This window comes from Macroventuria anomochaeta (genome assembly GCF_010093625.1).
Source record: "Macroventuria anomochaeta strain CBS 525.71 unplaced genomic scaffold BU25scaffold_2, whole genome shotgun sequence".
In the NCBI taxonomy this organism is placed as follows: Eukaryota; Fungi; Ascomycota; class Dothideomycetes; order Pleosporales; family Didymellaceae; genus Macroventuria; species Macroventuria anomochaeta.
In genome coordinates this window covers 1,106,866-1,133,414 of record NW_022985363.1, presented here as the reverse complement: position 1 = coordinate 1,133,414, position 26,549 = coordinate 1,106,866, and the positions used below count along the sequence as shown (strand labels likewise).

General features: G+C 54.1%; 13 protein-coding genes across 13 annotated transcripts; 6 read left to right on the top strand and 7 right to left on the bottom strand.

Moving 5' to 3' along the window:
• Positions 1-533: 533 nt before the first annotated feature.
• BU25DRAFT_357814 (cinnamyl-alcohol dehydrogenase 1) lies at positions 534-1,756 on the top strand (the record flags this gene model as incomplete). Its single annotated transcript, XM_033703582.1, has 1 exon — positions 534-1,756. A coding segment is annotated over exon 1 (1,068 nt), but the record flags the coding sequence as incomplete, so codon positions are not given.
• Positions 1,757-1,852: 96 nt separating this feature from the next.
• BU25DRAFT_470947 (uncharacterized protein) lies at positions 1,853-2,893 on the top strand (the record flags this gene model as incomplete). Its single annotated transcript, XM_033710804.1, has 1 exon — positions 1,853-2,893. Exon 1 carries the CDS (start codon positions 2,123-2,125, stop codon positions 2,891-2,893), a length of 771 nt encoding a protein of 256 aa, XP_033567100.1. The 5' UTR covers positions 1,853-2,122.
• Positions 2,894-3,164: 271 nt separating this feature from the next.
• Positions 3,165-4,639, bottom strand: BU25DRAFT_85528 (Ebp2-domain-containing protein). Its single transcript, XM_033712176.1, has 2 exons — positions 3,550-4,639; positions 3,165-3,493 (listed from the first exon to the last, which is right to left on the bottom strand). The coding sequence occupies exons 1-2, from the start codon at positions 4,472-4,474 to the stop codon at positions 3,207-3,209; spliced, it is 1,212 nt and encodes a 403-aa protein (XP_033567099.1). The 5' UTR covers positions 4,475-4,639; the 3' UTR covers positions 3,165-3,206.
• Positions 4,640-4,674: 35 nt separating this feature from the next.
• On the top strand, positions 4,675-5,148 carry BU25DRAFT_487310 (uncharacterized protein; the record flags this gene model as incomplete). Its single annotated transcript, XM_033711265.1, has 3 exons — positions 4,675-4,846; positions 4,894-5,011; positions 5,066-5,148. The coding sequence occupies exons 1-3, from the start codon at positions 4,802-4,804 to the stop codon at positions 5,146-5,148; spliced, it is 246 nt and encodes an 81-aa protein (XP_033567098.1). The 5' UTR covers positions 4,675-4,801.
• Positions 5,149-5,335: 187 nt separating this feature from the next.
• Positions 5,336-6,905, bottom strand: BU25DRAFT_85526 (disulfide isomerase). The gene is made up of 2 exons (XM_033712175.1): positions 6,216-6,905; positions 5,336-6,164 (listed from the first exon to the last, which is right to left on the bottom strand). The coding sequence occupies exons 1-2, from the start codon at positions 6,742-6,744 to the stop codon at positions 5,596-5,598; spliced, it is 1,098 nt and encodes a 365-aa protein (XP_033567097.1). The 5' UTR covers positions 6,745-6,905; the 3' UTR covers positions 5,336-5,595.
• A 1-nt stretch (position 6,906) lies between these two features.
• Positions 6,907-7,883, bottom strand: BU25DRAFT_85504 (thioredoxin-domain-containing protein). The gene has a single exon (XM_033712174.1). It carries the CDS (start codon positions 7,676-7,678, stop codon positions 7,199-7,201), a length of 480 nt encoding a protein of 159 aa, XP_033567096.1. The 5' UTR covers positions 7,679-7,883; the 3' UTR covers positions 6,907-7,198.
• A 441-nt stretch (positions 7,884-8,324) lies between these two features.
• Positions 8,325-8,945, bottom strand: BU25DRAFT_454073 (uncharacterized protein; the record flags this gene model as incomplete). Its single annotated transcript, XM_033709846.1, has 3 exons — positions 8,325-8,397; positions 8,448-8,810; positions 8,860-8,945. 3 exons carry the CDS (start codon positions 8,943-8,945, stop codon positions 8,325-8,327), a joined length of 522 nt encoding a protein of 173 aa, XP_033567095.1.
• A 503-nt stretch (positions 8,946-9,448) lies between these two features.
• On the bottom strand, positions 9,449-10,167 carry BU25DRAFT_427709 (trafficking protein-like protein particle complex subunit 5; the record flags this gene model as incomplete). The annotated part of the gene is made up of 2 exons (XM_033708466.1): positions 9,449-9,917; positions 9,983-10,167. 2 exons carry the CDS (start codon positions 10,165-10,167, stop codon positions 9,449-9,451), a joined length of 654 nt encoding a protein of 217 aa, XP_033567094.1.
• A 1,518-nt stretch (positions 10,168-11,685) lies between these two features.
• Positions 11,686-15,693, bottom strand: BU25DRAFT_329348 (uncharacterized protein; the record flags this gene model as incomplete). Its single annotated transcript, XM_033702310.1, has 4 exons — positions 11,686-13,964; positions 14,088-14,949; positions 15,022-15,266; positions 15,393-15,693. The coding sequence occupies 4 exons, from the start codon at positions 15,691-15,693 to the stop codon at positions 11,686-11,688; spliced, it is 3,687 nt and encodes a 1,228-aa protein (XP_033567093.1).
• A 466-nt stretch (positions 15,694-16,159) lies between these two features.
• On the top strand, positions 16,160-18,258 carry BU25DRAFT_406207 (kinesin-domain-containing protein). Its single transcript, XM_033705215.1, has 3 exons — positions 16,160-16,362; positions 16,413-16,984; positions 17,037-18,258. Exons 1-3 carry the CDS (start codon positions 16,290-16,292, stop codon positions 18,105-18,107), a joined length of 1,716 nt encoding a protein of 571 aa, XP_033567092.1. The 5' UTR covers positions 16,160-16,289; the 3' UTR covers positions 18,108-18,258.
• A 194-nt stretch (positions 18,259-18,452) lies between these two features.
• Positions 18,453-21,348, top strand: BU25DRAFT_357790 (vacuolar protein sorting-associated protein 16; the record flags this gene model as incomplete). The annotated part of the gene is made up of 4 exons (XM_033703581.1): positions 18,453-18,591; positions 18,651-18,757; positions 18,812-18,940; positions 18,990-21,348. The coding sequence occupies 4 exons, from the start codon at positions 18,453-18,455 to the stop codon at positions 21,129-21,131; spliced, it is 2,517 nt and encodes an 838-aa protein (XP_033567091.1). The 3' UTR covers positions 21,132-21,348.
• A 965-nt stretch (positions 21,349-22,313) lies between these two features.
• Positions 22,314-22,676, bottom strand: BU25DRAFT_324717 (uncharacterized protein; the record flags this gene model as incomplete). Its single annotated transcript, XM_033702277.1, has 2 exons — positions 22,314-22,589; positions 22,629-22,676. Coding segments are annotated over 2 exons (324 nt in total), but the record flags the coding sequence as incomplete, so codon positions are not given.
• A 1,650-nt stretch (positions 22,677-24,326) lies between these two features.
• On the top strand, positions 24,327-26,225 carry BU25DRAFT_406205 (C4-dicarboxylate transporter/malic acid transport protein-like protein). Its single transcript, XM_033705214.1, has 2 exons — positions 24,327-25,009; positions 25,060-26,225. Exons 1-2 carry the CDS (start codon positions 24,797-24,799, stop codon positions 26,176-26,178), a joined length of 1,332 nt encoding a protein of 443 aa, XP_033567089.1. The 5' UTR covers positions 24,327-24,796; the 3' UTR covers positions 26,179-26,225.
• Positions 26,226-26,549: the final 324 nt, after the last annotated feature.

Below are 26,549 nucleotides of genomic sequence, written 5' to 3'. Positions count from 1 at the left end.
GAGTTTATAACGGGTCGCCGCGTCTGAGCCTCATCACCAGCTGCGGCTGCAAACATCCTCTTATCGCCATACGGAGGTAGATCGCCTATCGAAGCATAGCCGCTTCCCTTCGGTCGTGGTGTCCAATTGCTCTCATATGTCAGTGTGTAGATCTAGCAATGACGACATGATCGATTCTGAAAGTAACACGAGTACCTCAAGGTCCATAGAGTAAGACGAAAGGTACCTAGATGGTGATGCAGAGAACATAAAGTCAGCGTAAGATCCTGCGGCCCATCTACTGATAACCTCCTACTCTCTACCTGTACGCTGTTGATCTGGAGCTGCGCTACGTCCGCCGTAGGGTCTCCGCCGACTACACCTTTTCGCCGCGATTGATGCAGCCCTGCTAGCCTCTATCGACTAGCTGTAGTTTCAGACCACCATCAGTCGTAAACGTTCAACAGTGGGAATGCTTGACGTCAATGCGCCCACCCTGGCGCGTGCTGGCTTCTACCACACAGCGCTGAGGCTCCGATACAATTCGGTGTGGGGTCGGACGGAACCATGCGGTCAGAAAAAGAGCTGTGGAAATGTATAAGATAGGTAGGTGCGCCTGGCTCCGGTGCTACTCTAATTCATAAAGCTTCACCTCGAGATTACCACTAGATCCCACACTAAATCATATCCAACACCCTACACCTGCACAATGACCGACTACAAATTCGAAGGATGGTGCGGCCACGGCCCTGAGTCCGCTAAGGGCAAGATGAAGTGGGAGGAGTACACACCTAAGACCTTCACCGATGATGACGTCGACATCAAGATCTCCCACTGCGGTATCTGCGGTTCTGACATCCACACTCTCCGCTCTGGCTGGTACCCCACACCGTACCCCTGCGTTGTCGGCCATGAAATCATCGGTAAGGCCGTCAAGGTTGGAAAGAACGTCAAGCACGTGAAGGAGGGCGACCGTGTCGGCGTTGGTGCGCAAGCAGCTTCTTGCTTGAAGCCTGACTGCCCTCAGTGCTCTGATGGCTTCGAGAATCACTGCGGCAACATGGCTGCTACATACGGCGGCTTTTTCCCTGGCGGCAAAGAGAAGACATACGGTGGTTACGCAAACTACAACCGCACACCGGGACACTTCGTCTTCAAGATCCCCGAGCAGATCTCCAGCGAACATGCCGCACCCATTATGTGCGGTGGTATCACCCTCTACAGCCCGCTTAAGACATACAACGCAACGGGCAAGAACGTTGGTATCATCGGTCTTGGAGGACTGGGTCACTTCGGTGTTCTCTTCGCAAAAGCTCTGGGCGCAAAGAGTGTAACCGTCATCTCGCGCTCGCACGCAAAGGAGGACGATGCGAGGAAGCTCGGCGCCGACAACTTCATCGCTACCGGCGATGAGGACTGGGACCAGGGCAAGAACGCTTCCTCTCTCGACCTGATTGTCTCGACCGTCTCGTCCGACAATATGCCTCTGCCTGGCTACCTCAACCTGCTCAAGTTCCGTGGTACCTTCGTCCAGGTCGGTGCGCCTGAGGACCCGCTGCCTTCTTTCCAGGCTTTTGCTCTCATTCAGAAGGCTATTCACATCACTGGTTCAGCTATCGGTGCACCTCACGAGATTGTGGAGATGCTGAACCTTGTTGCGGAGAAGGGCATCAAGCCCTGGACACAGCTTGTTCCTCTAAAGGAGGCCAATCAGGCGCTTGTTGACTTTGAGGCTGGTAAGCCCAGGTTCAGGTTTGTTCTCAAGAACGAGAACTACACCGATTAGATTCAGGCAGTGCATGGAATGCGAATGAATGAAAACGATTTGATACTACATGACAAGCGAAGTTTCCATACGTGACTGTCTGATGTTGTCAGATTAAGTGTCTTACAGACAAAGTCTATGAATGTCAAACTCCTTGTACCAATCGTTTCAATGCTATGGAATCCAGCATAGTCAGGGGTTGCCTACCATGGCGAATGCCGCTCTCTCACCACGACTCGAAGTAAAGGTGAGTCCGTTTGCTCAGGACTGGGAAGCAAGGCAGCAGCCAGCCTACTATATCTACTCCACTGCTATCCTGCTTCGTCCTTCATCCGCCTCAACCACAACACTCCCAATTCGATAGGCCACGCTTTCACTATGGACAACAACGACATCTTCTTCCACGACCCATCGCCCAACTCCAGCGATGCACAACCCTTCAAGTATACAAAGCCGGCCGATGACTTCCGCCTCCTCTCCCTCTCCCCATCATCAGTCCTCTACCTCGCTGTCATCACCCCGCACAAAGACAAGTACGAGATCCACGGCCCCGTATCCTCGTTCGACCAAATGCTCCCGAAGATCGAAGAGATCGCATCGGACAGCCCATCCGCTCTCGACAAGTTAGAGGCATTGCAGTACTCCGCACCAGACGTGTGGGGCGAGCAAGAAAAGAACACGGACTTCGAGAAAGAAGGCTTCACTACTTTCGTCGTCGACGGCCAACGCGGCACATACACGGTCCTCGAGATCCTGCGCGAGCAGAACCCCAAAGTTCGTGAGACCCTCCCAGCGCCCGTCTACACCGTCACGCGCCACGGCCCACTCATCCACACTTTCTCTGGCGTCGGGGTGAAGACGAAAGTCGATGTTGCCAAGGGCGTTGCTGCTACATCCACCTTGGTGGGCAGTTTCGTCGAGCGCAAGGATGCGAAGACTGCGGCGAAGGTTACTATGGATATGTTGGTCGGTGGCGAAGGCATGGTTAGTAGGACCGAGGACTGGGGTAAGGGCGAGGGCGGCGGGGTGTTGCTTGCGATGGGGAGGGGGAAGAGGTGGGAGGTTCGAGTGCAGTATGAGGATGAGGCGCTGAGGAGGGCGAGGGAGGGCGCGGATACTGAGGGTGCGGGGGTGGGATGGCGGTTTTGAGAGGGCATGGAGGGTGGTGTGAGAGTCGTATCGTTTGGGCAAGATGGATCATGGATAGATGGGTAGACGGAAACGGCGTTCCACAATGAACCAGGGTACGGTGTACTCCAAGAGTGAATTTAAAGTCAGCAGAGGTTAGGTACGTGGATGTGGGGGAGCGTGGAAACAATACAAGACCGTGTGTATTGGTATCTCGATTCATCCAGAACGGCCTCCCATCGAACAGTTAGATGAGCCTGTGCTTTTGTCTCCTTAAAGAACGCCATAGCGCCGTATGCATGCTTTCAAGACCTCATCCTACAACATCGTCCGTCTAATGCTTGTTTGCTCTCCTCGCCTTGCCAGGTCTTGCCTTCGCAGCGCCCCCAGTCTTGCCCTTCATCTTTCTCGACGAGAAGCCGCGGCCATCGCTGCTGGACTCAGCAGTGTTGCTCTTTGCGTGTCGCTTCTTGCCGCCGAAACCAAACTTCTCGTTCTTCTTCTGGCGCTTGTTTCCGCCGGCTCGTCCTTCGCGACGGTCGGGCTTGGAGTCGTCGGCCTCGAGGCCAATGTCGAAGAGGTCTTCCTCGTTGGTCTTGGTGATGTCTGCGCCTTGGCGCTCTGGTAATCCGTTAGCACAAGCTCAAGGCGATCAATGTGGTGAAAACTGGACGTACTCCTCTTCAGCAAGTTAATCTGCTCCATTGTGTCCCTCTTCTCCTTCGCGCGCTCCTGCATCTTCGCAACCTGGACCTGCTTTCCGAACTTCTTGAGATCTCTCTGCTTGCGCGCCTCAGCAGACGCCTTCTTGCCCGCAGCCTCGTCGATCAGCTTCTGCTTGATCTTGCCCATGTGCTCGTCGCTCTTGACCATCTCGGCGAAGTAGTCTGCTGGTCGCGAGAACGAAGCGCCCTCCTTCTTTAGTCTGCCTCGTGCGTCCTTGACTGCGGACAAGCACTGTTTGTAGAATGCGAGCTCGCGGTTTAGGTCGTCTTCGACGTCGGCAATTTCGACGGGCTCGGTTGTGGTTACGGACTGGTGCTCTGAGAAGGCGAGCTTCGAGTATGGGAGTTGTATGCGGTTGAGGGCTGCGGTAAGGGCGGCAGTGTTATTGATCGTCAGGCGCTGGTGGGGGATGATGTCGCCCTTGTCTTCTGAAGCCAGCGATTCAATGTCAGACAGCGGGATGTCCTCCGCCTCCTCATCATCCTCGGCGTCTTCATCCTCGTCTTCCTCGTCATCGTCGCCACTGACGTCGCTCTCGCTGTCCTCAAGGCGCGAAAGGTCGAACGCAGGTCGCTCCTCCATGTCATCCTCATCCTCGCTATCCTCCTCTTCATCTTCACTGCCATCGGTCTCCCACTCAGCCTCCTTCTCAGTCGCCTTCGCCGCCTTCTTTCCACTCTTAGATTCCTTCGACTTGCCATTGACCTTAACCTCGACCTCATCTAGCGGCACACCACCAGCCTCCTCATCCTCAACAGCCGGCGCATTCTTCACCTTGCGCTTCTCCGCGGCCTTCTCCTTCTTACGCTGCTTCTCAAGCGCAATATTACGCCCCTGTCTCGCATCCAGAATCTTCTTGAGCTGTGCCTTCGCCATTTCGTCCAAATTTCTTCTCGTAACTCCGAAATGCGAGTTTGTTGTAATTCAAGTCCAGCTGTCAAAGCTCCAACCACCATCTCCCAAAAATTATCGAACTCTTGGCGCAGAAAACGCACTAGCGCCTACCTAGTAGCTCACCGCCTATCGATAAGGAAAGAAGCCGCGGCCCGCACACGTGTGGAACCACCTTCACGCCCGCTTACACCTGCCTCGTCTCACTCGAGTGTATACGTTATTGTTCCAAACTTCTGGAGTAGACATCAATTCCAACACTTCTCCAAACTCGCGTTTCTCCACTCGCATCGATTGAACAACATTCACACAATGGCTACTCCTCAGAAACAACCTCCAACGCCCAGCGACGTAACGGTACATGCATCGAAATGCATCTCGTGAGCTTGACTGATGAGTAGCAGTCTCCCGGCTTCAACACCAGCACAGACAGCTCCGCTGAACTCGCAGCCGTCGTGGATGATCTGTTGAACCAGTTAAACACCAAGTTCACTACTATCAGCAGTGAGCTGCTGTCCAAGAGTGAATCAGCAACCCGAGATGTTGGTTGTGCAAGTGCTGACATTGTGACAATAGTGGACGACATGTCCCGCCGGCTGGACAACTTGGAGGCGCAGATTCAGGCAGGAGATGGGAAGGGAGCGGGAGCTGGCAAGTAGGCATTGTCGGCACAAGAACCTCCGGCTCCTGCGATACCGCCAAAATCCGCTTCAAGGCCTCTCTCGCCTTTTCAACGAAGATTCTGATGGGGAGTGTTGTACTGTGGCGGCTGATTTGACCGTGAGTAATCGGGTTGGCGCTGAGTATCGTGTTGCCTGACGATAGGTGGTAGACGTTGAGGGTCAATGGGACGAGTATCACGGTTTACGACACAGCATGGATAGGCGTATAGAGTGGTGCAGAATGCTTTTCGAATTGATATCATGATTCTATCTATACACGCTGATTCGTTATCATGTCATATGTGAGCCAAAGCTCTGCTTTTGCGATGGTTGCTCATCCACAGTCTCGAGCAATGGGCATCGTTACATCTCGCTGTTGTTGTCATAGCACCAATGCACTTTGGCACCGCTGCGACATTTGCCTATAAAGGTACAGCTGTTTTTCTACAACTCGCTCTTGTCATCGGTGCCCAAGAACTTCCTGAGGATGTTGCTCCTGCTGATCAAGTCGTCAAGCTTCTCCGAGGCAAGGTTGCCCTTACTGATCAGGCCCTGCAGACGCTTGGACTCCTTCTCAGCGTACTCCTTGTTAGCGCCAATCTTCTGGAAGACCTTGACGTAGTACTGGGCATACTCGTCCTTCAGGGTTGAAGCGAGAGTTGTGGCCTCCTCAACACCATCGCCGTAGGCAGACTTGAACTTTTCAATGACAGCGTCGAAAGCCTCGATGGTGCCACCGGTGGCATCGAGACCGCCGCCAACTGCGCGGTGGGTGCCAGAGTTCTTGTTCAGGTACTGGATGAAAGCATCCTCGGAACGGGCGCCCTCGTACGGGGTGGGCTCGAGGGAACCCTTCTTGAAGAACTTGATGGTGGGGTACGAGGAAACGCCCTGCTCTTTAGCAAGGGCCTTTGCGTTCTCGGCTTCGGCGTCGACCTTGGCGACCAGGACATTAGGCTCGTTGGCAAAGGTGTTGGCGAGGGCCTCCCAGATGGGAGCAAGGGTCTTGCAGTCTGGAGAATGTTAATGATTGGGCTATCAAGGCAGCAAGAAGGGCGACGTACGTCCGCACCAGGGCGCAGTAAAGGCAACAAGGACATCCTGGTCTTTTCCGACCTTCTGCTTGAAGCTCTGGTCATCCAGGAAGGTGACAGCGCTGGGCAGCTTGCCCTTTGTCTTAGGCTTAACAGATGTCTTCTCCGTGATGAACTTGGTCAAGCTCTCGAGATCGCGGCCACCCTTGTAGTCCTCGGGCTTGTCGCTCTTTCCATCAAACCACTTCAATGTAGGGAACCCAGTGACGCCGAAGCGCTTGCCCAACGACTTGTGCTCATCTGCGTCGACCTTGGCGACCGAGACCTTGCCAGCGGCGTGCTGGAAACCGGTGGCGAGCTCCTCGTAGACAGGGGCGAGGTTCTTGCAGTGTCCACACCATGGTGCAAAGAATTCGACGAGGGCAGGCTTGCCCGACTTCAGGACAACTTCATCGAAGTTCTTGGGTGTGAGGTCGATAACGGAGGACGCGGGTGCTGAAGCGGAAGTGAGGGCGGGGAGCAGCGCGACGATCGCGGGGAGGATGCGATTGAAAAACATAATGACGGTTTACTGTAGTCCTCAAACAAGAGTGAGGCCTCAGGTAAATTGAATGTATGAAGTTGTGGAGGGAAACTATTTCTAGATAGCTGCAGGTGGCGGGATGCTTGGCAGACGTGGCCTCTTTCACTTGAGTAAGCTGTTTCACTTACAAATCCAACGCGGAAGAAGTCACGCAACTGACGCAGCAAGACCTGTCCTGATCACTGGACTCGTACAGACTGCGAACACAGATGTTGCTGTCTGCGGTTTAAACATCGACACGTGGTCCAGGGTTTAAGGGTTCGGCCTGGCACATGCGTGGGGTAACACCGTATCAACTGCATCGCAGCGGAGCCTCGTCAGACTTCTGAGAAAAGCATAACTTGTAGTGTTTATAGTCCAATGCATTAATGGACCTCTCCATATTGGGTATCAAATATCATCCTCTGATTCCGACTCGAACAATGCCACTTTACTTCTTCTTCTGCATAAGCCTCTCAAGCATACTCAGACCATCATCGTTCCTACTAGGCGCAGTCTTCTTCTCTTGCGCTGCCTGATCATCCGTCTTCTCCTTCTCCTGCGTCTTCGGTGCAGCTGAAGGCGTAGCACTACCACTGCTCTTCAAACCCGCACTCGCACCTTCAACCACCGCCTTCAACTTCCTCGGATCCGCCCCCTTGACCTCCTCAACCTGCTTCCCATCCTTGAACAGCAAAAAAGTCGGCATAGCCTGGATGCCATACTGCGCCGCAATTTCTCGCGCTTCGTCGACATTGACTTTGACGAATGCGAATTTGCCTGCTGCAGAGTGGGCGGTGCTGAGTTGGTTGTAGATGGGCGCGATTTGCTTGCACGGTGGGCACCATGTTGCGTAGAAGTCGGCGATTAGGTAGGTGTGGCCTGTGAGGAGGGTGCGGAAGTGTAGGGGTTGGGTGACTTCTGTTGGCATAATGGGCGGTTTGTGGTCACGGAAGACTTTATTGTGCTCTTGTAAAACGAGGTGGTTATCGATATGGGTATATCGGTACGAAAGTGGTGGGGTAGTTTGCAGCGTGTGATGTTTTGAGTTTGTGATGTCTGATGCCGCGGAGCTGGCTCTTCGATTGACTTATAGTATGAGTGGGAACTGCGTGATGTTGTGGAAGATTCCACGTGCTGAGAAGATGTTCGCAAAGAAAGTTGTGGATTGATCTTGGCCAATCAGCATTTGTCATCCAGAGTTGTCCCACTTAAAGCTCGACATACGTGAAGGCCTATCTCGTCGAAGACTTCTCCGTCATGAAACACCTACGTACTCTGAATGTGCAGACCTAAAGATTGTTTACTGCACTCCACAAGGGCCCGCGAAATCCCCTGTGCTTCTAAACGCAGGACTAGTATCCCTCACGTAGGTCAAACCAGAGAACACACCAACTGGGCACGAGCTCGACACACCTACACCACCTCCCGAACGGTAAGCCCGCTGCACCACAGAGCCATGATGTGAGTAGAAGAATTCTTGGATGCAGTGAGGGATGTCGAAGTAGCAGATGTTGCAGCAAGCTTCTGCACTTGCACCCTTGGCGTCGGTCAGTCCAAAGATTGTGTTTTGAATATCAAGGTCTGTAGAAGAGACGGCATTGCCGTAAGGTAGTATAGGGACGAGTGTTAGGAGTGGTGTTGCGCATGCTAGAGCAGGTCAGTCATATAAAGACCTATGGGAGAGCAAAACAACTTACGGTATAGTGTTGTGGTGGGACCAGAGATCGCCCTTGTGCTTGTAGTTCTGACTTTTGACAGGGGTGTCGTTGTAGTCATTGTCGTGCTCTGTTGGAGCGTCCAGGGTGAATACAGGGCCAGCGATAGCTTCACTCACAGTAGCTGCAGACGTTGCCGTTGAAGTTTTACTAACCACAACGGTCTTCACTGGAATGTCCAAGCACTTGCAGCCGCTCGAAGTGACTTCGTCACCAAACGCGTTGAGGTAGCCAGGCCTTTGGGGCTTGTCGTTGCGTTCATCGGTTGCCTCGCCTCGCTTGTGCGAGGCAGGAGCCGGTGGATTGCCACGTCGGAACACGTACGAAGTTGTGCCAGGTACCGTTCTGTGAACTTCTATCAGTATGCACTTAGTGATCTTCGGGGCATACATACGCGATTATTGCGGTTGTGATGGCACTTGGAGGTGCCGTTATGGTCGATAGAGCAAGTACACGTGAGGCTAAACGGCGTGGCTGCATCGGAGCGACGCCCGCAATGTGGTGCCCCCATCGGCTGAGGGGAAAGACAAGATAGCGTAGAGACGTTGCAGAGTCTCATGACAGGTTGCATGGCAATCTGGAGAAGCAGAACGTGTGGCTGAAGTCAATACTGGCTCTTGTCCAATCACACGGAGGCAGGCTATTGGGTACCTACAGCTGCCTTAGCTTCGATCTGCTCGATTTGCCGTGAACAGAGCATCGTGCTTCACACGAGCTCCTTCGAGTTCATGAAGCCCAGACTTGCGATAAGCGTTTGCGGGGTCGTGGATGCCCCCAGAGCTTGAAATGGACCAGGCCAGGAATAGGGAGGTTACGACGACGGAAATTTCAGCGAAGTCTTAAGAAAGTGTACGCATGAAGCGTGCATTGTTGCATTGTAGACGCCAGCAGAAATGCCTCGCCCGTGAACGCCTCGCTATGCTCATGAACGTGTATGCAGTCGTAGTGTCTCCCCATCAGCCCAGCCCAAGTCGACCGTCCATCTAGCCACCTCCTCTTCCCAGTATCTCCTCCCTCTCCAGCACCTCGGGCTTGAACTTAATCAAGAACACCGTCTTGTCTGGCCACATAGCCTTCGCATCTTTGCCCTGCTCCTGCTCGCCTACACTATGCGCTGTAACGCCCTCTGTTGGAAACCCCGCACCGTCGCAAACTCCCTCTATCACGCCAGCGACAAATGCTGCACAGTTTAGACTGCTGAGCTCCCTTGGTAACGATACGTACTGGCTGACCATGGGTTCGTTGTCGAACAGCATGTATTGCCCTGGTTCTGTACTCGACTTTTCTAGTGCGTCGGCGGGCCGCCCGAAGAGGTGTCTATATAGCGTTTGCGCGATGAATTGGAGCAGTGGAAGGATTCGAGTTGGGCGTATGCTGGCGAGAGGATTGGAAGAGCGAGAGAGGAGGAGGTCGAGGAGTCGTAGGCCGATCGGGTAACCTTGTGTGTTGAGTCTGTTCAGGCCATTAGCATAGGCCTTTGCATGATTGCAACTCTGCGCCACGGGGGAAGCACGTACTTTTGCTCAAGGTCTCCAACGTTTGAGACCCCTCTTTGCGCATATGCAATCATCTCAATGAAGAGGTATGCAAACGCCGCCCTGCTAAGCTCCGCATTCTTGGTCCTGTTCAGGTTCCGGTCGTATATGCTCTTCTTGTTCGAAGGGTACCGCAGGCCAGGGCCCTGGTTTGGTGTCCCGCTCATCGTTGCGCTTCGTGCCTGTGTCACTGGCCGGTCGTAGTGCGATTGCTGCTGGATGTGGGGCTTTTGTTCGAGTGTGATTACCGGTGCGTCTTGTACTGCACGTGCTGGCGTTGATCGAGGCGTTTCGCGGGAGTAGTAGTGGGAACGTATGGGTATGATGCCGGCCATGTTGGAGCTCGTCCACTGCGGTCGCCGTTCGGTGGAGCACGATGTGGGTCCAAGCGCGCGTGCGGTGAGCCGTAAACCGCTAAGTCAGGAACGACATCTCATGCTGCATCGATATCACGAATGCTCGTACCAAATCGAATAACTCCATGTACCGCTCACTCTCATCTCCTTGTCATATCGATTATGCTGTGAATAGCTACTACGTACATATCATTCTCTACGTCTCCAACGAGCAATCTGCGAATTCCCATCTGATCATCGTGTCGAATCTTGCTCTTGCTCCTACGCAGCCATTTGTCTCCGTAGACAACCGCTACGTTCAGATAGCTGACCGATTAGATATATCTTGCCGGTCGCCAAATTCAGTGTCTGCCTCCACGTGCCTTTCGCCTTGTAGGTGTGACTTCCTCCGGGTCCTGGCTTCACAGCCGGATGTCCTCATCGCTTGGAGACTCCTCCTCATTTTCCAGCTCGTATCGATCATAGACGCTTCCCTTCTTGTTGACGGCAGTATGAGATATCAGCTGCCTGCTAGCTCCTCCGCGCTTGGGTTGGTACCAGTCGTCCAGCACCTTCTGCGCGTCGCCACGAGTATTCCTCCAGAAGCCGCTATTGTACACCATGTCGAAGCCGTCCTTCTGTATCAATAGAGCAACTGGAACGACGAGGCTGCCATGAGTCCCTCCCACCATGTCGCGTAGATGCGTATCTCCGGAGATCTTGCATTATAGCTTCGTGCGGAGCGCTGCAGACACGTTTTTCTCATCCTCCCAGCGAGGTTTGTAATGACTGTCGCGCTTCGTCATCTGCTCGGCTGTCCTGCCGCTCTTCTTTGCGACGCTATCTGCAGCTTTCTGCATGTCATTAGCCTCCTTCAAGAGATCAGCGTTCTGCTCCTCGAGTTCCTGAACTTTGCTGAACAGATCCTCCTGCTCCTGACAGTACCGCTTCTTTAGCTGTCCCTCATCTCACAGCCTCTGTGCATGGAGGGGAGGTGTTGTCGGGCATTGTGTTTTGTGTCGAAGGTGAGTTCGTGGTGTCTGAAGCTGTCCTGGTGAGTGGGCGAGTGGGTAAGTGGGTGGATCTTCGGTGGTTGGCGATGCTGCGAAGCCCAGCGGGTGACAGCGACACGGCAAGTTCAGTAGCAGGCTCACAACCTGATATCGATGAACGGTACTCTGAAGGTGGTACGATAGCTTTGGATTGCGTCACCAGGTGCAAGACCCTAAGTATGATATCATACACACAAAATGCGCTGACGCCTTTTGGATCCTTCATGCAGTCCGCGGATCTACAAAAGATGTCCATGGTCGTTCAGGGCATGGCCGCCGTTCCACTCTGGAAGAACTATCAAGCCTTCCCAGCCCATTCCCTCCACCACTCGTACACAGCAATGCCGCCGGCAGTTTGCACATTCAAGCTCCTTGTCATGCCAACCGTTCTGATTTCCACGCAGCGGTCAATGACACTGAGAACCTCGGGCGTGATGCCGCTCTTCTCTGCTCCGAGCACCAACACACATCGTTTGGGTAGAGTGCCAACGTCTTTCGATCCTCCGGCAGCGTCGTCGCCAAGTATACCGCTGCGGTCTGTCTGTTCGATGCCAACGACCTTGTAACCCTTCCTCTTCATACCGATGAGGAAGACCGGAACGTTCGCCTCCTTGAGCTCTTTGATCGGTAAGTGCTTCTCGGAGGTCACACTAGTAGCCTTGAAGTCCTTGTGTGCGGTCTTCTTGATGTCGTTGATGTACAACGTCTCCAAGCCGAAGGACTCTGAGATACGTGACAGGCCGCCAAGGTTGGTAGGATTGTCGATGAGCGAGGCTACCAGGATGACGGAAGCTGGCTGCTTGTCTTGGAGGTGCGGCGCACCAGCAGCTGGAAGAAGCGAGTTGAAGTCAAACCCAGACTTCGTTTGGTAGAAGTTTGACTTCACGCCGTCCTCGTCTAGGGTGAACTCTGCTGGTTTGGGGTTCACCGGGACCTTGGTCTGAGTTCTAGGGTTGCCCAAGCTGATACGCGCTGGTGGCAGGGTGGTGCTCTTGCTGCCGTGGGCGAGGGCAACGAAGTCGTCATGTGCGACACGCTCCGGTTCTGGACTCTCAATGTACAGATACTGGCCTTGAAAGATCTCAGTGAGCGTGAGGTCAGCAACAGCGTCAATCCTGAGCGTCCTGATGGACCAGGCTGGGGTCTTGAACTTCTCGGTCTGACGAATATGTGTGTTCAGGACCGAGAAGCCGGGGTTGGAGGTGATGTTAGTCCAGCCCTTCTTTTCGGCCAGCTCGAAGATCATCGGGAAGGAGAGGTGGGCTTCGTGTCTGATGTGTACTTTTTGGCTCGCCGAGAAGGGGATGAGTTGAGTGATGAGGGTAAGTGCAAAATCTTCTGAGTCCAAGAAAGGTGCAGTGAGGACTGCAAGCTTCATCAGAGAAGCTATGTGGATCGGACTGTTCTCATCAAGGTGGGCGAGGTCCTTCAGTATGCGGTCGGCTTTGCTGGGATAATGGAAATAGATACGGGTGATAGCCCATTCGAGGACGAAGCGGTAACGTGGCCATTGCTCTACAGTCAGAGCGTGCATGAACTTGTCAAGATACGCATCTGCATCGGCCTCTGAGACGCAATATTCAGTGAGTATAAGCATGGCTTGCAGCTGGAAGACATCCTTCCACTTGCTGATGACGGGTATTGATCCCTTTTGACCAGCCCAGGGTTCGAGCAAGCGATCGAAAATGCGTTTCGCAAGGTGCTTCTGCTCTTCTGGGAAGCGGTTCAAAAGGTCAATCCATGCGGCATATGCGTGCCACTCGCGTTGGCCGTAGTACGAGGCATAGCTGCGATGGGTTATGTAATGTTGAAGCTTGTCTGCAGCAGCTACCTCGAACAGGAACTCTGCCTTTGCGGCTGGTGGGTGATTCAGGAACCGAAGTATGACGTCTTCGTAAGGGAGTACCTCAATGACGGCTGGATGTGAAAAAGCAGCCCTGCACAAAGAGGTCGCGAAACTCGTGAGGATATACGACCTTCCTTCTGAGAGTTGTTGCAAAGTTTCTACCGCCTTTGTCAGAAGAGCTTCGAGACCGTTGCCAGAACCATCTTCCGAGTTGTCCACATGTTCCCGCAAGCAAATCTGGATGCAGGTTGGATGGAATAGCAAAGTAGGCAGATGCACGGCAACCGATCGGTTGAACTCTCGGCGGTCCGCTTCTTCCCACATAGCGTCCAGCGTAGTGTGGAGCTCATCACTGGTTATCGACGCCAGATCAGCCTTGTCGAGGTAAGCTACGAGCTGGTCGCATGCCGTCGCATAGGCGGAACCTTGTATGGATGTGTGTTTCGTGTCTTGCAATGTTTGTAAGAATGTTGATAGAGAGGCCAAGTCGCTGTCTGTCGAGACTGCTGTGGCTTGCGACTTGGATATTTCGTCAATCCTGCTGAGCTCCTCGACCTTGTTGTTCAGTGCAATGTAACCGGGAATCGAGCTCAAACCCAGATCGAGATCTGCAAAGTCACAAAGTCGCTTGCAATAGATCTTGTACAAGTCGCTAGCGATCTCCGGAAGCCCTGGAGTCCTCGAGACCCCAAGGATAACCTCTATGGCTCGCTGCGTAAGCCGGGTCGGTCCTGGCAGACACAGGTCAGCATTGCTTCAGCCAAAAGGACTCAATCCGTTCGTCACAGGGCAGATGAGCAGTATGCTTCGCCGACGCCCCAGAAACGAACCAAAGAAAGTCATGAACAACTCACCGCCATTTTGGTTGGCTACATCGTAGCCTTTGATCAGTCCCTCCAACAAATACAGAGTTGACATCTGGAACATCTTCCCTCCTGCATCAAGAACGAAATGCAACACCAAGGCAAGCAATTCTCCGCGATACGCCTCATCTGAATACTTTGATACAATGAAGCGGGCGATGAGTTGAACGAGCGCTGCGCCATGGCCGCATTTGGTATCCGTGCGACTCGCCTTCAATGTAGAAGTGAATAAGCTGCCCTGAGTCGCCCATGGCAGGAAACCCCTAATAAGGAAGTCCGTGTGTTCAGTCAGGGACTCTGAGTCCTTCGAGAGGGGGCTCTGACTGCCGCTCATGAAGCCAAAGTACCAATTGCCGATGACCTTGCGGATGCCTTCTTGCACTTGAGGATCCAGTCCAGAGGAGAGCAATGTTGTCGCCATCGACGCAGTGACGACCGATTGAGAGCCGAACAGGGCCGACAGCTCAGCGAGGCAAGCTTCGATTTGATTCGCATAGCGGTCGAGGACTATGGTCTCGTAGAGAACGAAGTAACGATCGTAGGCCTTGACGTAGACATCTCGCCTGTCGACTTGCATGCGCATAGTGGGTGTATTGATGTCGCTCTGTGCAGCAAGTAGAGAAGCCCGGACAATACCCAGGCAGTATTTGCGCTGATCAGCAAATCCAGTAAGCAATCCGGTTCGCACCCTGTCCCAGTATAGTTCCTCGTAAACACCTTCTGGATCGAGGCCATCCGTGGCTGCTTGGGAGATCCATTGAAACCAGACCTTGAACAGTTTGCTTGATTTGGTACCAAAACGTGCAGTACCGAGGGCCTTGAAGGAAGTCCAAAGAGACTGGTCGACAATTGACTGGCGAAGAACACATCTGCCCGTTGCTGGATCCACCTTCAGCCATGACTTTCCCGATCCGGGGTTGGCGACGTAGAGTGGTTCGTGTGGTCGGCGGCTGAGCAGTGACAGCAGTGCAGACAGTGCATCCAATGCAGGTTCATGGAGACCCTCGATGCCAACGAAAGTGGAGAGTAGCTCGACGAGACCAGGCTCGAGCACATGATGGCTGTCAGGGGGTAGCCAGTAAGAGCACTTGAGAAACGTCAGAAATGCTGCTATTCGAAGTATCTGCTGTTCAGGAGACACCGTCCGCCCGTCTCGACCAGACTCTCCGCCTGTAATCCACACAGGCCTGGCTTGCCCGTTACGATTGTGGTCTTCCTCAAGTGCGGTCGATGCAGGAGCCTGGAGGTTGTCATGTGCTTCTCGTGCAGCCAACCGCTCGGCAGCGTCTGACAAACTGGAAATTACTGTCTTGAAGATGAGAAGGGCAAACGACTCGTTGCTGGAGCACGCTTCAGCGAGCCGGTAGAGGTACTCCGACTCTTGTCGTTCATCGCGTAGTCGACATAGAAGAAGATCCGTAAGCTTCGCATGGGGCTCGCTGGCTGCACCAGGCTCGACACGAGGCAGAAGTTGGACACACGACCTCAGTGCATCAGGGTCGAGGCGTAGTGGAGTTGAGCCCTCCAGTCTCGACCAGTTGCGCTCGAACGCTTCGAGCCTTTGCTCGTCGCTCAGGTAAAGAATGGCGTCGTCCATATCCAAGGCCGCGGCAAGATGTGCTGGTTAGCTAAGCAGATAAGCGAATGCATTTCACGGTCATGTTCGAGGCACGGTGTGAGGAGCCAGTCTAATTTTGCGGCGAACATGTCGTCGCGTCTGCCATGAGGGAAATTTCCGTCACCCAGCACCTCCAGGAATGCGCGGGCACGGCCGGAAAGGCGCACTCACGACCCTGCGTCAAGATGGCATCGCCCTTCCCAGCATCGCCCACCGAGAGCCTCATCTTTGCTCGGCTGCCATCTAGTTCTCTCTGCCGCAGTCGTGTCGGCCTCTGATTGATGGTGCGGGCGCCAAGCAGTGACGTCGCTTATCCGCTCCACAGCAACGGGACGCGCCCGCAGTGTTTACCTTTTGCTGGTTCCGGGAAGGGGCTGGGCCGTGCGAGCCCCATCGCTACCGCCAGTGGAGCAGCGCCCATGCACCTGCTTTATATCGCCCGGTCGCAGCAGTTACTTGGAGAGCTCTACCTGCTGCTGGACGATATCGTGGACCGGCGAATGTATTCCAGCTTCCACGCCACTACCGCTTCGGCGCCCTCGCTGCGCGCACCAGCCGCCGAAACATACGCGACCATGGCACCACCAGCGCAAGATGACCCGGGCAACATCAAGGTCGTGGTGCGATGCAGGACCTTTTTGCGGCGAGGCATGTTACCCTGCCGCGTTCGGCACGACTGCGAGACTAATGCGTAGCAGAGAGGGAGAAGGGCACCAAATGCCTGATTCGCATGGACCCAGCAACCGAGAAGACTACGCTGCTCGCCCCCGAAGTCGACCCGGACGAGCAGCGCAAGTCACTGGTCGAAGACAAGGAGTTCACATTCGACCGCTCTTTCTGGTCGCACGACGAGAGCGACGCGCACTACGCTCAGCAAGAGGACGTCTACAGGTCTTTCGGCGAAGAGTTCCTCGACCACAACTTCGGCGGCTACCACACATGCATCTTCGCATACGGCCAGACGGGCTCGGGCAAGAGCTACACCATGATGGGCACAGAAGAGAACCCAGGCCTCATCCCACGCACATGTGAGGAGCTGTTCGATCGCATCCAGCACGAGCCGAAACCAGACACAACCTACCACGTGCAGGTCTCCTACTTCGAAGTATACAACGAGCACGTCCGCGACCTGCTCGTTCCCCCGACGATCCCGCCCGTCTACCTCAAGATTCGCGAGAGCCCGAGGGACGGCGTCTACGTCCAGGGGCTGCGAGAGGAGGAAGTGAAGAGCTATGCGGAGATTGTTCACCACTTGAAAAAGGGCGACTCGGTACACGCCATCGCTCCCCCGTTACTTTCAGCACACTGATGATCATGCGCAGAGCCGAACGGTAGCAGCCACCAAGATGAACGACACGTCCTCTCGCTCTCATGCCGTGTTCACGATTCGTCTGAAGCAGATCACGCACTCGATCACGTCGGACGAGACGATCGAACGCACGGCCCGCATGCGCCTTGTGGATCTCGCTGGTTCAGAACGCGCCAAGTCTACGCAGGCCACGGGACAACAGCTGAAAGAGGGTGGTCAGATCAACAAGTCGCTCAGCACACTCGGTCGTGTAATCAATGCACTCGCCGCTCGTGGGCAGGACACGAAAGGCAGGAAGCCGCGACAAGTGATCCCGTATCGCGACTCGGTCCTGACGTGGCTGCTCAGAGACTCGCTTGGTGGTAACTCCAAGACGGCCATGGTCGCATGCATCGCACCAGCCGATTACGAGGAGACGCTGTCGACACTCCGCTACGCAGACCAGGCCAAGCGCATCCGCACTCGTGCTTCGGTCAACCAGGACTGCATGTCTGCCGCCCAACGTGACGCCCAGATCGCCGAGATGTCGGAGCAGATCCGCAGTCTGCAGGTCAGCGTGAACGCAGCCAGTCAACGCAAGAGGGAAGAAGCGACGGAGTTGGAGGAGTACCAGCGGCAGGTATCGATGATGCACAGGTTGATGGAAGAGAACCGCCAGGTCTCGGCCGCAAAAATCAAGGCGCTCACATCCGAGGTGGAGGAGCTGCGCCCGGTCAACACGCAACTGCGCGCTGAGATCGATTCCCTGCGCCGCCATCTGGCGCTTGCTGTGGGAGAGCTCAAGAACCCCATTGTGCTGCCTCCGCCTCGATCTGTGGGCACGCCAGACTTCGAACGCGAAGACTGGATGGACGGCGATGCGGAGGAGCCACCATCCGATGCAGAGGGCAGTGATGATGGGTCCGACTCTGGCTTCGACGAAGGCGACCAGCACGACGAGTTCGCAAACGAGCTGCACGACGAGGCTCAAGCTTTCCTGAGCGACCTTGGACTGTTCCGCAAGAAGGTTGGAACTGATGTCGACCGATTTGGTGTACGAGATGCTCTTGCGCATGCCATAGGCTTTGATCAAGGTGGACAGTAGCACGGGAAGCGTTCACGAGTTGGATACCGTTGGGGAAATGAGCCTGGTTCAGAAAACGGCTACGAATGCATGCAGCGACGGCGTTGGGCTTTGGTTACTCTTTATCAGTATGTAGGTTACGTAGCTTCAATCAATGACAATGTTTTCCCACATGTGCCAGATGGCTTGCAGGTACAAGAGTGATGGTGTGGCTAGTGGTGTGGCTGGTGGCATGGCTAGTGGCGTGGCTAGTGGCGTGGCTGATGGTGCAGCTTGAGCACAGACGGCAGCCGCGACCTCACGCCTCCAGGCGCGTCCACTCCGAGCCGAGCAGCACCCTCACTACACCATGAAAGCGCGGTAACCATGTCGAAGCCAACCGCAAACTGGGAAAAGGTCGGCGACAAGTTCTACCGCAAAATCCAGCTGTACACGGCCGTGTTCGACCAGGACCTCGAGCTCGAGAACTACAATGTGGTGGGGGCCCCGTACAGCGGTGCAGTAGGTAGGTATGCAACCATTGCGCCCAGGTATGGAACAGGGGTACATACTGACAACCGGCAGCGGTTTACCGCGATGAAGAGAAGCTGCACACATACAGAGGGCCTGGTGTAGCCAAGTCGAGCATCGATGTATACAGCTGCGCCGGCAAGCTGATTCGGAGCATCAACGTACGATGGCGCGCGTTCGAAGACGCTACATGCAAGAGTGACTGACGCTTGCAGTGGGACAAGGGCACGATCAAGGGCCTCGGCTGGTCAGAGGACGAGAAGCTGCTTGTTGTGACCGAGGACGGCACGGTGCGCTGCTACTACGACCTACAAGGCGACTTCGCGCCCTTCACACTGGGCCATGTATGTGCCCGCCCGCTTCTATGCTCCCACGTATACTGACCACCGATAGGACTCGGACCAGCACGGTGTCGTCTCCTGCCGCTTCTACAACACCGGCTTCGTTGCGCTGCTCGGCAACAACCACCTAATCTCGGTCGCCTCGTACGCCGAACCGCGCCCCAAGCTGCTCGCTATACCGCCCACGGAGCACGTCGTGTCCTGGAACATCATACCGCCCGCGTACTCGCTCTCACGCTCGGTCGAAGTCATCCTCGCCATGGGCAGCACCCTGTACGTCGTAGACGCGACTGAAGCCGAGGATCGCAACTTTGATGCCGGCCCATTCAGACATGTCAGCGTCAGCCCCCGCGGCGAGTTCCTCGCGTTCTACACAGAGGACGGAAAGGTCTGGGTGGTGAGCGGCGACTGGAGCGAGAAGCTCAGCGAGTACGACAGCCGCGTCAAGACGGTGCCCAAGGACATGCAATGGTGCGGCTCCAATGCTGTGGCGCTGGCCTGGGAGGACGAGGTGCATCTCATTGGGCCGAAGAGCGCAGCGACCAAGTTCTACTACGATACATGGGTGCATCTGCTGCCCGATGTCGATGGCATACGGCTGCTGACCAACGATGTCTGCGAGTTCATCCAGAAAGTGCCCGACGAGACGGTCGAGGTGTTTCGTCTAGGATCTGACTCGCCCGCTGCGAATTTGCTCGAAGCGTCGTCGTTGCTGGAGCAAAAGAGTCCCAAAGCAGACGACCTCATCCAGCTGATCCGGCCAAACCTGGCTGAGGCAGTAGACGCATGCATCAAAGCTGCGGCGCATGAGTACAACATTCACTGCCAGAAGTCGCTTCTCAAAGCTGCCTCGTACGGCAAGTCGGTACTCGACCTCTACTCGTCAGACGACTTCGTCGACACGTGCGATACCCTGCGCGTCCTGAACGCCGTGCGCTTCTATGAGATTGGCCTGCCTCTGAGCTACGATCAATACCGGCGCATGACGCCTGAGAAGCTCGTAGAGCGCCTCACAAACCGCAATGAATACCTCCTTGCGCTCCGTGTCGCCGACTACCTGCACCTCCCAACAAGTCAGATCCACGGCCACTGGGCGCAGCAGAAAGTGCGCGTCTCAACCGACCCCGAGGAGGAAATATGCAACCTGATCGTCAAAAAGCTCGCCGGCAAACCCGGCGTCTCCTTTGAGGAAATCGCTCGCGCCGCCTACGACGAAGGCCGCATCCGCCTCGCCACATCGCTCCTTGATCACGAGCCCCGAGCAGGCAAACAAGTCCCTCTCCTCCTAAGCATGAAAGAAGACACCATCGCGCTCGACAAAGCCATCGAATCCGGCGACACAGACCTCATCTTCCACGTCCTACTCCACCTGCGCAAGAAACTGCCCCTCGCATCCTTCTTCCGCGTCATCAACTCCCGTCCGGTCGCAACCGCGCTTGTGGAATCCTCTGCGCGCGACCAAGATACCGATCTCCTGAAGGACCTGTACTACCAAGACGACCGCCGCCTCGACGGCTCTGCTCTCCTGATATCCTCTGCGCTCGTACAACCCTCGCTATCCCAATCGCTCGATAAGCTGAAACTCGCGTCGAAGTATTTGAGCGACTCCCGCGACCCCCCCGCAGTCTTCACACGCAGCGCCGTCGACGAAGCCCAGCGCTTGTTACAGATGCAAACGCAATTCGACAAGGACCTTGCTAACGCGCGCGACATCCCCAACCAATCCACTGCTGGTACAAGTCTCATCGGCCTTTCCACTAACGACACAATCTTCAATCTGATCAAACTGGGGCATCAGAAGCGCGCGCAAAAAGTCGTCAACGAGTTCAGGGTCCCGGATAAAACGTATACGTGGATCCGACTCCGTGCGCTCGTTGCGGCGCGGCTGTGGGTTGAGATTGAAGAATGGGGCAAACAGAAAAAGTCTCCTATCGGGTGGGAGCCTTTCTTCAATGAAGTTCTCGCTGCTGGCAACGCAAGAGTCGCGTCGATTTTCATCCCCAAGTGTACAAGTCTTACCGTAAGCGAGAGAGTGGATATGTGGGTTAAGTGTGGACTGTTGGTTAAGGCGGGCGAGGAGGCGCATAAGGCAAAAGATAGGGAACTGCTGCTGAGTTTAAGGGATAAGGCGAGTGGGAGTGCGGTGGTGGAAATCGAGAGGCTTTTGGGGATGCTGCCGCAGGGGAGAAGGTAGGAAAGGTAATGGAGAGGGACAGGGAGAATGAGATGCAGCATCACGGAAGTTGGCACACGACGCGTATCAAGGGCTCTTGTTCATGCGTCTATTGTGTAGGCATCTTGATGTTGCGAAGTGATGATTATGTTCGTTTCTGCTCCTTAAAGAAGTAGAAATGCGACCGCAGAAAACTCGAGACAATTGTCACTGCTGGCCGAAGAAGATGTTTTGCTGCACTGCGTCATCTGACATAATTGTATCTGTGTTCACTTGATCAGCCAGGCGAAACTGTAGGCCAGGATCACATGACAGCCCGGTAAATCTTACTTGTTTGTGCTTGTCATTGTGTGGCCTCGAGCTTTGTTGAAGTTGTGTCGAAGAAGCGCGATGACTGACTGCGGGAGCCCACTGGATACCTGGAATACAGAACAGGGGTACAGCGTGACGGCCGAGTACACGCGTGCTTGCATGGAGAGAGAGAAGTGGCAGCGTGATCAGCTGAAGTACAGGTAGGCATGAGGAGATATGTCAGCGTCATGCGCTGGGCGTCGAAGCCGCACGTCGGGCGCTCCCAATGGCGTCCAGAGTCACGGCGGTGCTCGTTGACTGCGTATTCAGATTTGAACCTGCGCCTGCAGCGTTCGCAACACCTGCCTGTCGTGAGCTTGAAACTGGGGCACGTGCAAGAAAACACTCACGATGCGGTACGCGCGCTGCGTGCAGACTGGTATGTAGACTGGTTTGTATACTGGTATTGCTGATAAGGCTGATGTGGAGACTGGTATAGATTTGAATTGTATGATGCACTCATGTTCTGCAATCGGACAGCTAAAGCGTGGTGTTGAGATTGAAGTGGGAGAGAATCGTAAATATCAGCTATCTAGGAGGCTCAGGTACCCTACGTCTCAGGACTGCTTAGGTAACAGGAGGGTATATATTCACTCACCTTGATACATCTATCAATCAACCAACTACTTTCCTGATCTCCTCTCATATTGCTGACAGTAAACAATAAAAACGGTACCCACGGACGTCATCCGCGGATCGTGCTGGGTTCACCTTCACTTCACCTCGTACATTGCTCTGCGAGAACTCTCTAGCGATCCGTACTCGTCCCTTGCTACCAACCATGGATTGTGCCTTAATTAGACCTCCTCTTATGCGAATGGAAATCCACGATCAGGCATAGTTAGCCAAATATCAGCGAAGCGTCCCAACAACACCGTCGTGGAGGGTCTGGCTACACGACTGCGACTCCACATGCTGGAGCCGACTCGAAAGCCTCGGTATCTCTGCGCCACAAGTTGAGCAAAAGTACGGGATGATCTTGTCGTGATAGTATGCAAGATCGCCGTCGATCAGATACTGTTGGTAGTCGTCGAAGAGAAACTCAGTCCACCTATGGCACTCAGCAGCCAGGATATTGAGCAGGTCACGGTCGATATCGCTGCAGCAGCCTGACTCGAGGTGGATGATCTACTGGGCTTAGTGGAGGAATAAAGAAATAAGGGTGACTCGTGCCATGCGACCGTGGGTCTTGAAGCCGCGATCACATTTCAGGCATTCGTAGTTGAAAGTGCGGTGGGGCAGACAAGCTTTCAAAAAGTGTAAGATGTTGAAAGCTACCCTCTTCCGCGTTGCCGCAGTGAAACAAACATCTGCTGCAGCTCGCCTTCCATCACAGGGCGGGGCGGAAGCCAATATCTCTTCCCTTGTTGAGGAGAACATAGTTACAGACAGCACATGCAGGCATCCGACAATGCCTTGCTCCCATCGGATCGGTAAAGCCAACACTTCGCTTTCTCAGCCTGAGAGTAGGCTTTATGTCGTTATGCTCACACATGGCGATTGATCAAACACATGCGTAATTTCTGTATTGCATCACCAGTCAGAGTCTGACTGCAAGCTAGTGACTCTACATGCATGAAGAAGCTAGACAACTTAAGAAAGTGCTGGATGCACGTAGGACAATTGAAGAAATCATTCGACTCGCCAGTCTCTTCCTGAATCATTCAGATAGGCTGATTCTCAAGAAACATCAACCTATCCAGAGCTGTGATGGTGTGTTTGGACCATTAGTAGCATAGTGCGGTAGAATAGCAGATGTCGTAAATGTTGATTCCAGATAGTCAGGTGCCTGCTTCCAGGTAAATGATCATACCGCTGTAGGTAGTGAACTTGCGCACGCAGCCTAAGCACCCGTAAATGGGCTCTCGGTGGGTCAATTCGTGCTGAACTGGATATAGTCAGATGTTGCTAGATTGAAGGAGTCAGTTAACGCTTATGTGGATTAAGTTCGAAGGAGTATCGAAGTGCCGTGTACATTCTTTGCAGACATTGTACGTCTCAGCGTGCTCGCGAAAGCTTTCGTGAAGGAACGCTTGACTAGTTGGACATCCGTCACAAACAATCATGCATCCTGTCTTGCGGCAGTGCCGGTTGAAGTCTTCCCAATTGGAGAAACGAAAGCCACAGAAGCATCTGCTGTGAACATTGATGAAGTGGAGCTTGAGTGCTTTTCTATCCCGAAGAACTGCATGCCGGTAGAACAGAAGTTACAGAAGAACTCTGAAAGAACCAGTTTGATGCCGCGAACTCGTGACGGGGCTTAAGGGCCGTAAGGTGCTGGTATTGCCTCTGTCGCGTGTGTGACCGTGATTAAACATTTGGTGCTACGTATTCAGTCGTCAGGATAAACATACAAAACGGTTGATTTGAAGCAGCCCACCTCAGCTCGTTGATTGTGAGAATCGAGATGTTCTTCGCAGTCGATGCAGACATTGTACTTCTTGATGTGCGCATGGTAGTCTGTACTATTAGGTACTCACAATCCCCCATGAGTTCCACAGCCATTACAGACTGTTCGGCATCCCCATTCGCGACAGTGTGTTAGCAGAGCAGCCCAGCTTGGCCACGAGATACCAACATCGCATACGTATGCGAAGTGTTTCTGCATCTCGTAGTTTTCAGCTTCACGTTGCGTATCAAACACTTGAGGACAGTATTAACAACGCCATGATGGGCAGCTGACAGTGAAGGCAGGACAAAGGATCTCTATCTCGATGAAAGCAATAATGGTATTGTCGACCCGTATCGTGGCGTCCGCCATCGAAAAGGAGACCCCAAGATCTCGGCTCCGAGAATCGCCCATTCCTAAAACATTCTAGATCGTTCCTACGCACCTTAGCGCCTGCACCCCAATCACGCAATCACGTTTCTTCACCAGCCCCGGATTTTCCTACAACTCTTCCATTCTAGCAAGGAATGCATCGTCAAAACTAGCAACGTTTTACGTGAGAGAAATTGGATGAGCGTAACTCTGGCTGAGTCTTGTGAGGCATTTCGGACTGTCGCCGACGGTGCGGGCAAGAATGTTGTGTAAGCCTTGATTCATACGCCGAGCTGGCCGGTGGGCGATGAAAAGTGACAAGTAAAGAATCCTCACGACTGTTTCGTAACTGGTGTAATTTAGATAAGTATAGACTGCTCCCACTTCCACTTTGCCTTTTCTACATCAATCACATCTCATTCGCCGACGGATTGTGTACTTTGGTTCAGATCCAGACTCGCAGCATCAACTGAACTCCAAAAACCCAGCTCGACTACACACATCTCTTCATACTTTCAACTCGGATTCTCCAGACCTCAAACTTTCCGGGCGTCTCAACAGTCGTACCGCGACCATGGCGACACCCTGCCAGTCACAAGCTGCCGCTCACTCACGCTCAAACGATACAGCCGTTAAAGCAACATGTCCAAACCAGCCTCGTCAGCTTACACCATGCCAGCTTCGACAACAAATGGCATGTTCGAACACCGAAGCTCTACCCAAGTGGCTGATTCCGGCGGACCGACGAGGCTGGCGACGCATAGTGCAGAACTTCACACCATCATGGGTAGGACAACCATGTCCTTCATCATAATGTTCCAATGCTAAAAATATCAGTTTGCTGTAACGATGGGTACCGGCATAGTGGGTATCCTCCTTCACGCTCTCTCCACGCTCTACCCGTCAGTCCAAACACCCCTCAACATTCTCAGTACCATCTTTTTCGTCCTGAACATCATCCTCTTCGCCGTCATCTTCGTAATCAGCATACTGCGCTACACACTCTACCCAGCAACATGGACACTCATGCTGCAACATCCCGTGCAGTCTCTCTTCCTCGGTACCCTGCCCATGGGCTTCGCAACGCTCATCAATCTTTTCGTCGCACTATGCGTTCCTGCCTGGGGCGGCCGCACACCCTACGTAGCGTGGGGGATGTGGTGGATTGACGTTGCCGTCTCTATCGCTTGTTGTCTGTGGCTGCCCTTCCAGATGATGACCACACATCAAACACGCCACGAGACGATGACAGCCGCTTGGCTTCTGCCTATCGTTGCCCCGATCGTTGCAGCTGCTTCCGGCGGCATTGTTGCGTCCATCCTTCCGGATCCAAACCACGCAGTCATTACCATCGTTACGAGCTATGTGCTCTGGGGTATTGGTGTCCCACTGGCCATGGTGGTATTGACGATGTACTTCCACCGTCTGGCGATCCACAAGCTTCCACCACAGGAGGTCATTGTCAGCGTCTTCCTCCCCCTAGGACCGATGGGTCAGGGTGGATATGCCGTTATGCAACTCGGAATCCAGGCTGAAAAGCGCTTCCCTGACACTGGTACACTGCACTCCATGTCTGGTGAGATCTTGTACGTACTCGGCTGGGCGGTTGCCATAATACTATGGGGTTTCGGGCTTGTGTGGCTGTTCTTCGCCATTGCTTCGATCAGCCAAAGCAGATTCCCCTTCAACATGGGATGGTGGGGCTTTACCTTCCCGGTTGGGGTGTTCACCATGTCCACGATCACGATCGGAGAGGAGCTGCCGTGTGCCTTCTTCAGAATCCTTGGAACAGTGTTTGCAATTAGTGTCATGCTACTGTGGGGTGTGGTGGCTGCTGGGACAGTAAAGAATCTGTGCTTTGGAAAGCTGGTCGAGGCGCCGTGCCTGAGAGAGATGGAAAGGCGAGCTGCGGCCGCGGCGGCTGCAGCAGAGGAGAAGGCGAAGCAAGATGTCTGAATAAACATTGCTATCCTCGTAGTCTAGCTGTTTCGTTTGTGTTCAATGATACCCAATTCCTTGTCATTAACAATAGCTTCGCGTTTCCCGATCAACTTACGATGACGTTATGGATCACGAAATAATATGGCTGCATCGCATGCAACCTCAACGTTGCACCCAATCCGCACAGAGCAAAGCGAGCCCCCCCTTGGGCACCTCCACAGCTGCGGTACTCCAGATCTAGCTCAACAATGCCGCTTCGGTTACACAAGTCTTCGGTCTCGAGCCACCGACCGGCGTCCAGAATCGTCAGCTCAACAACATATGTAGTATCGTGCTTGATTTCGATGCAGGACTATGACATTTAGCACATGGTAGACGGCTATATA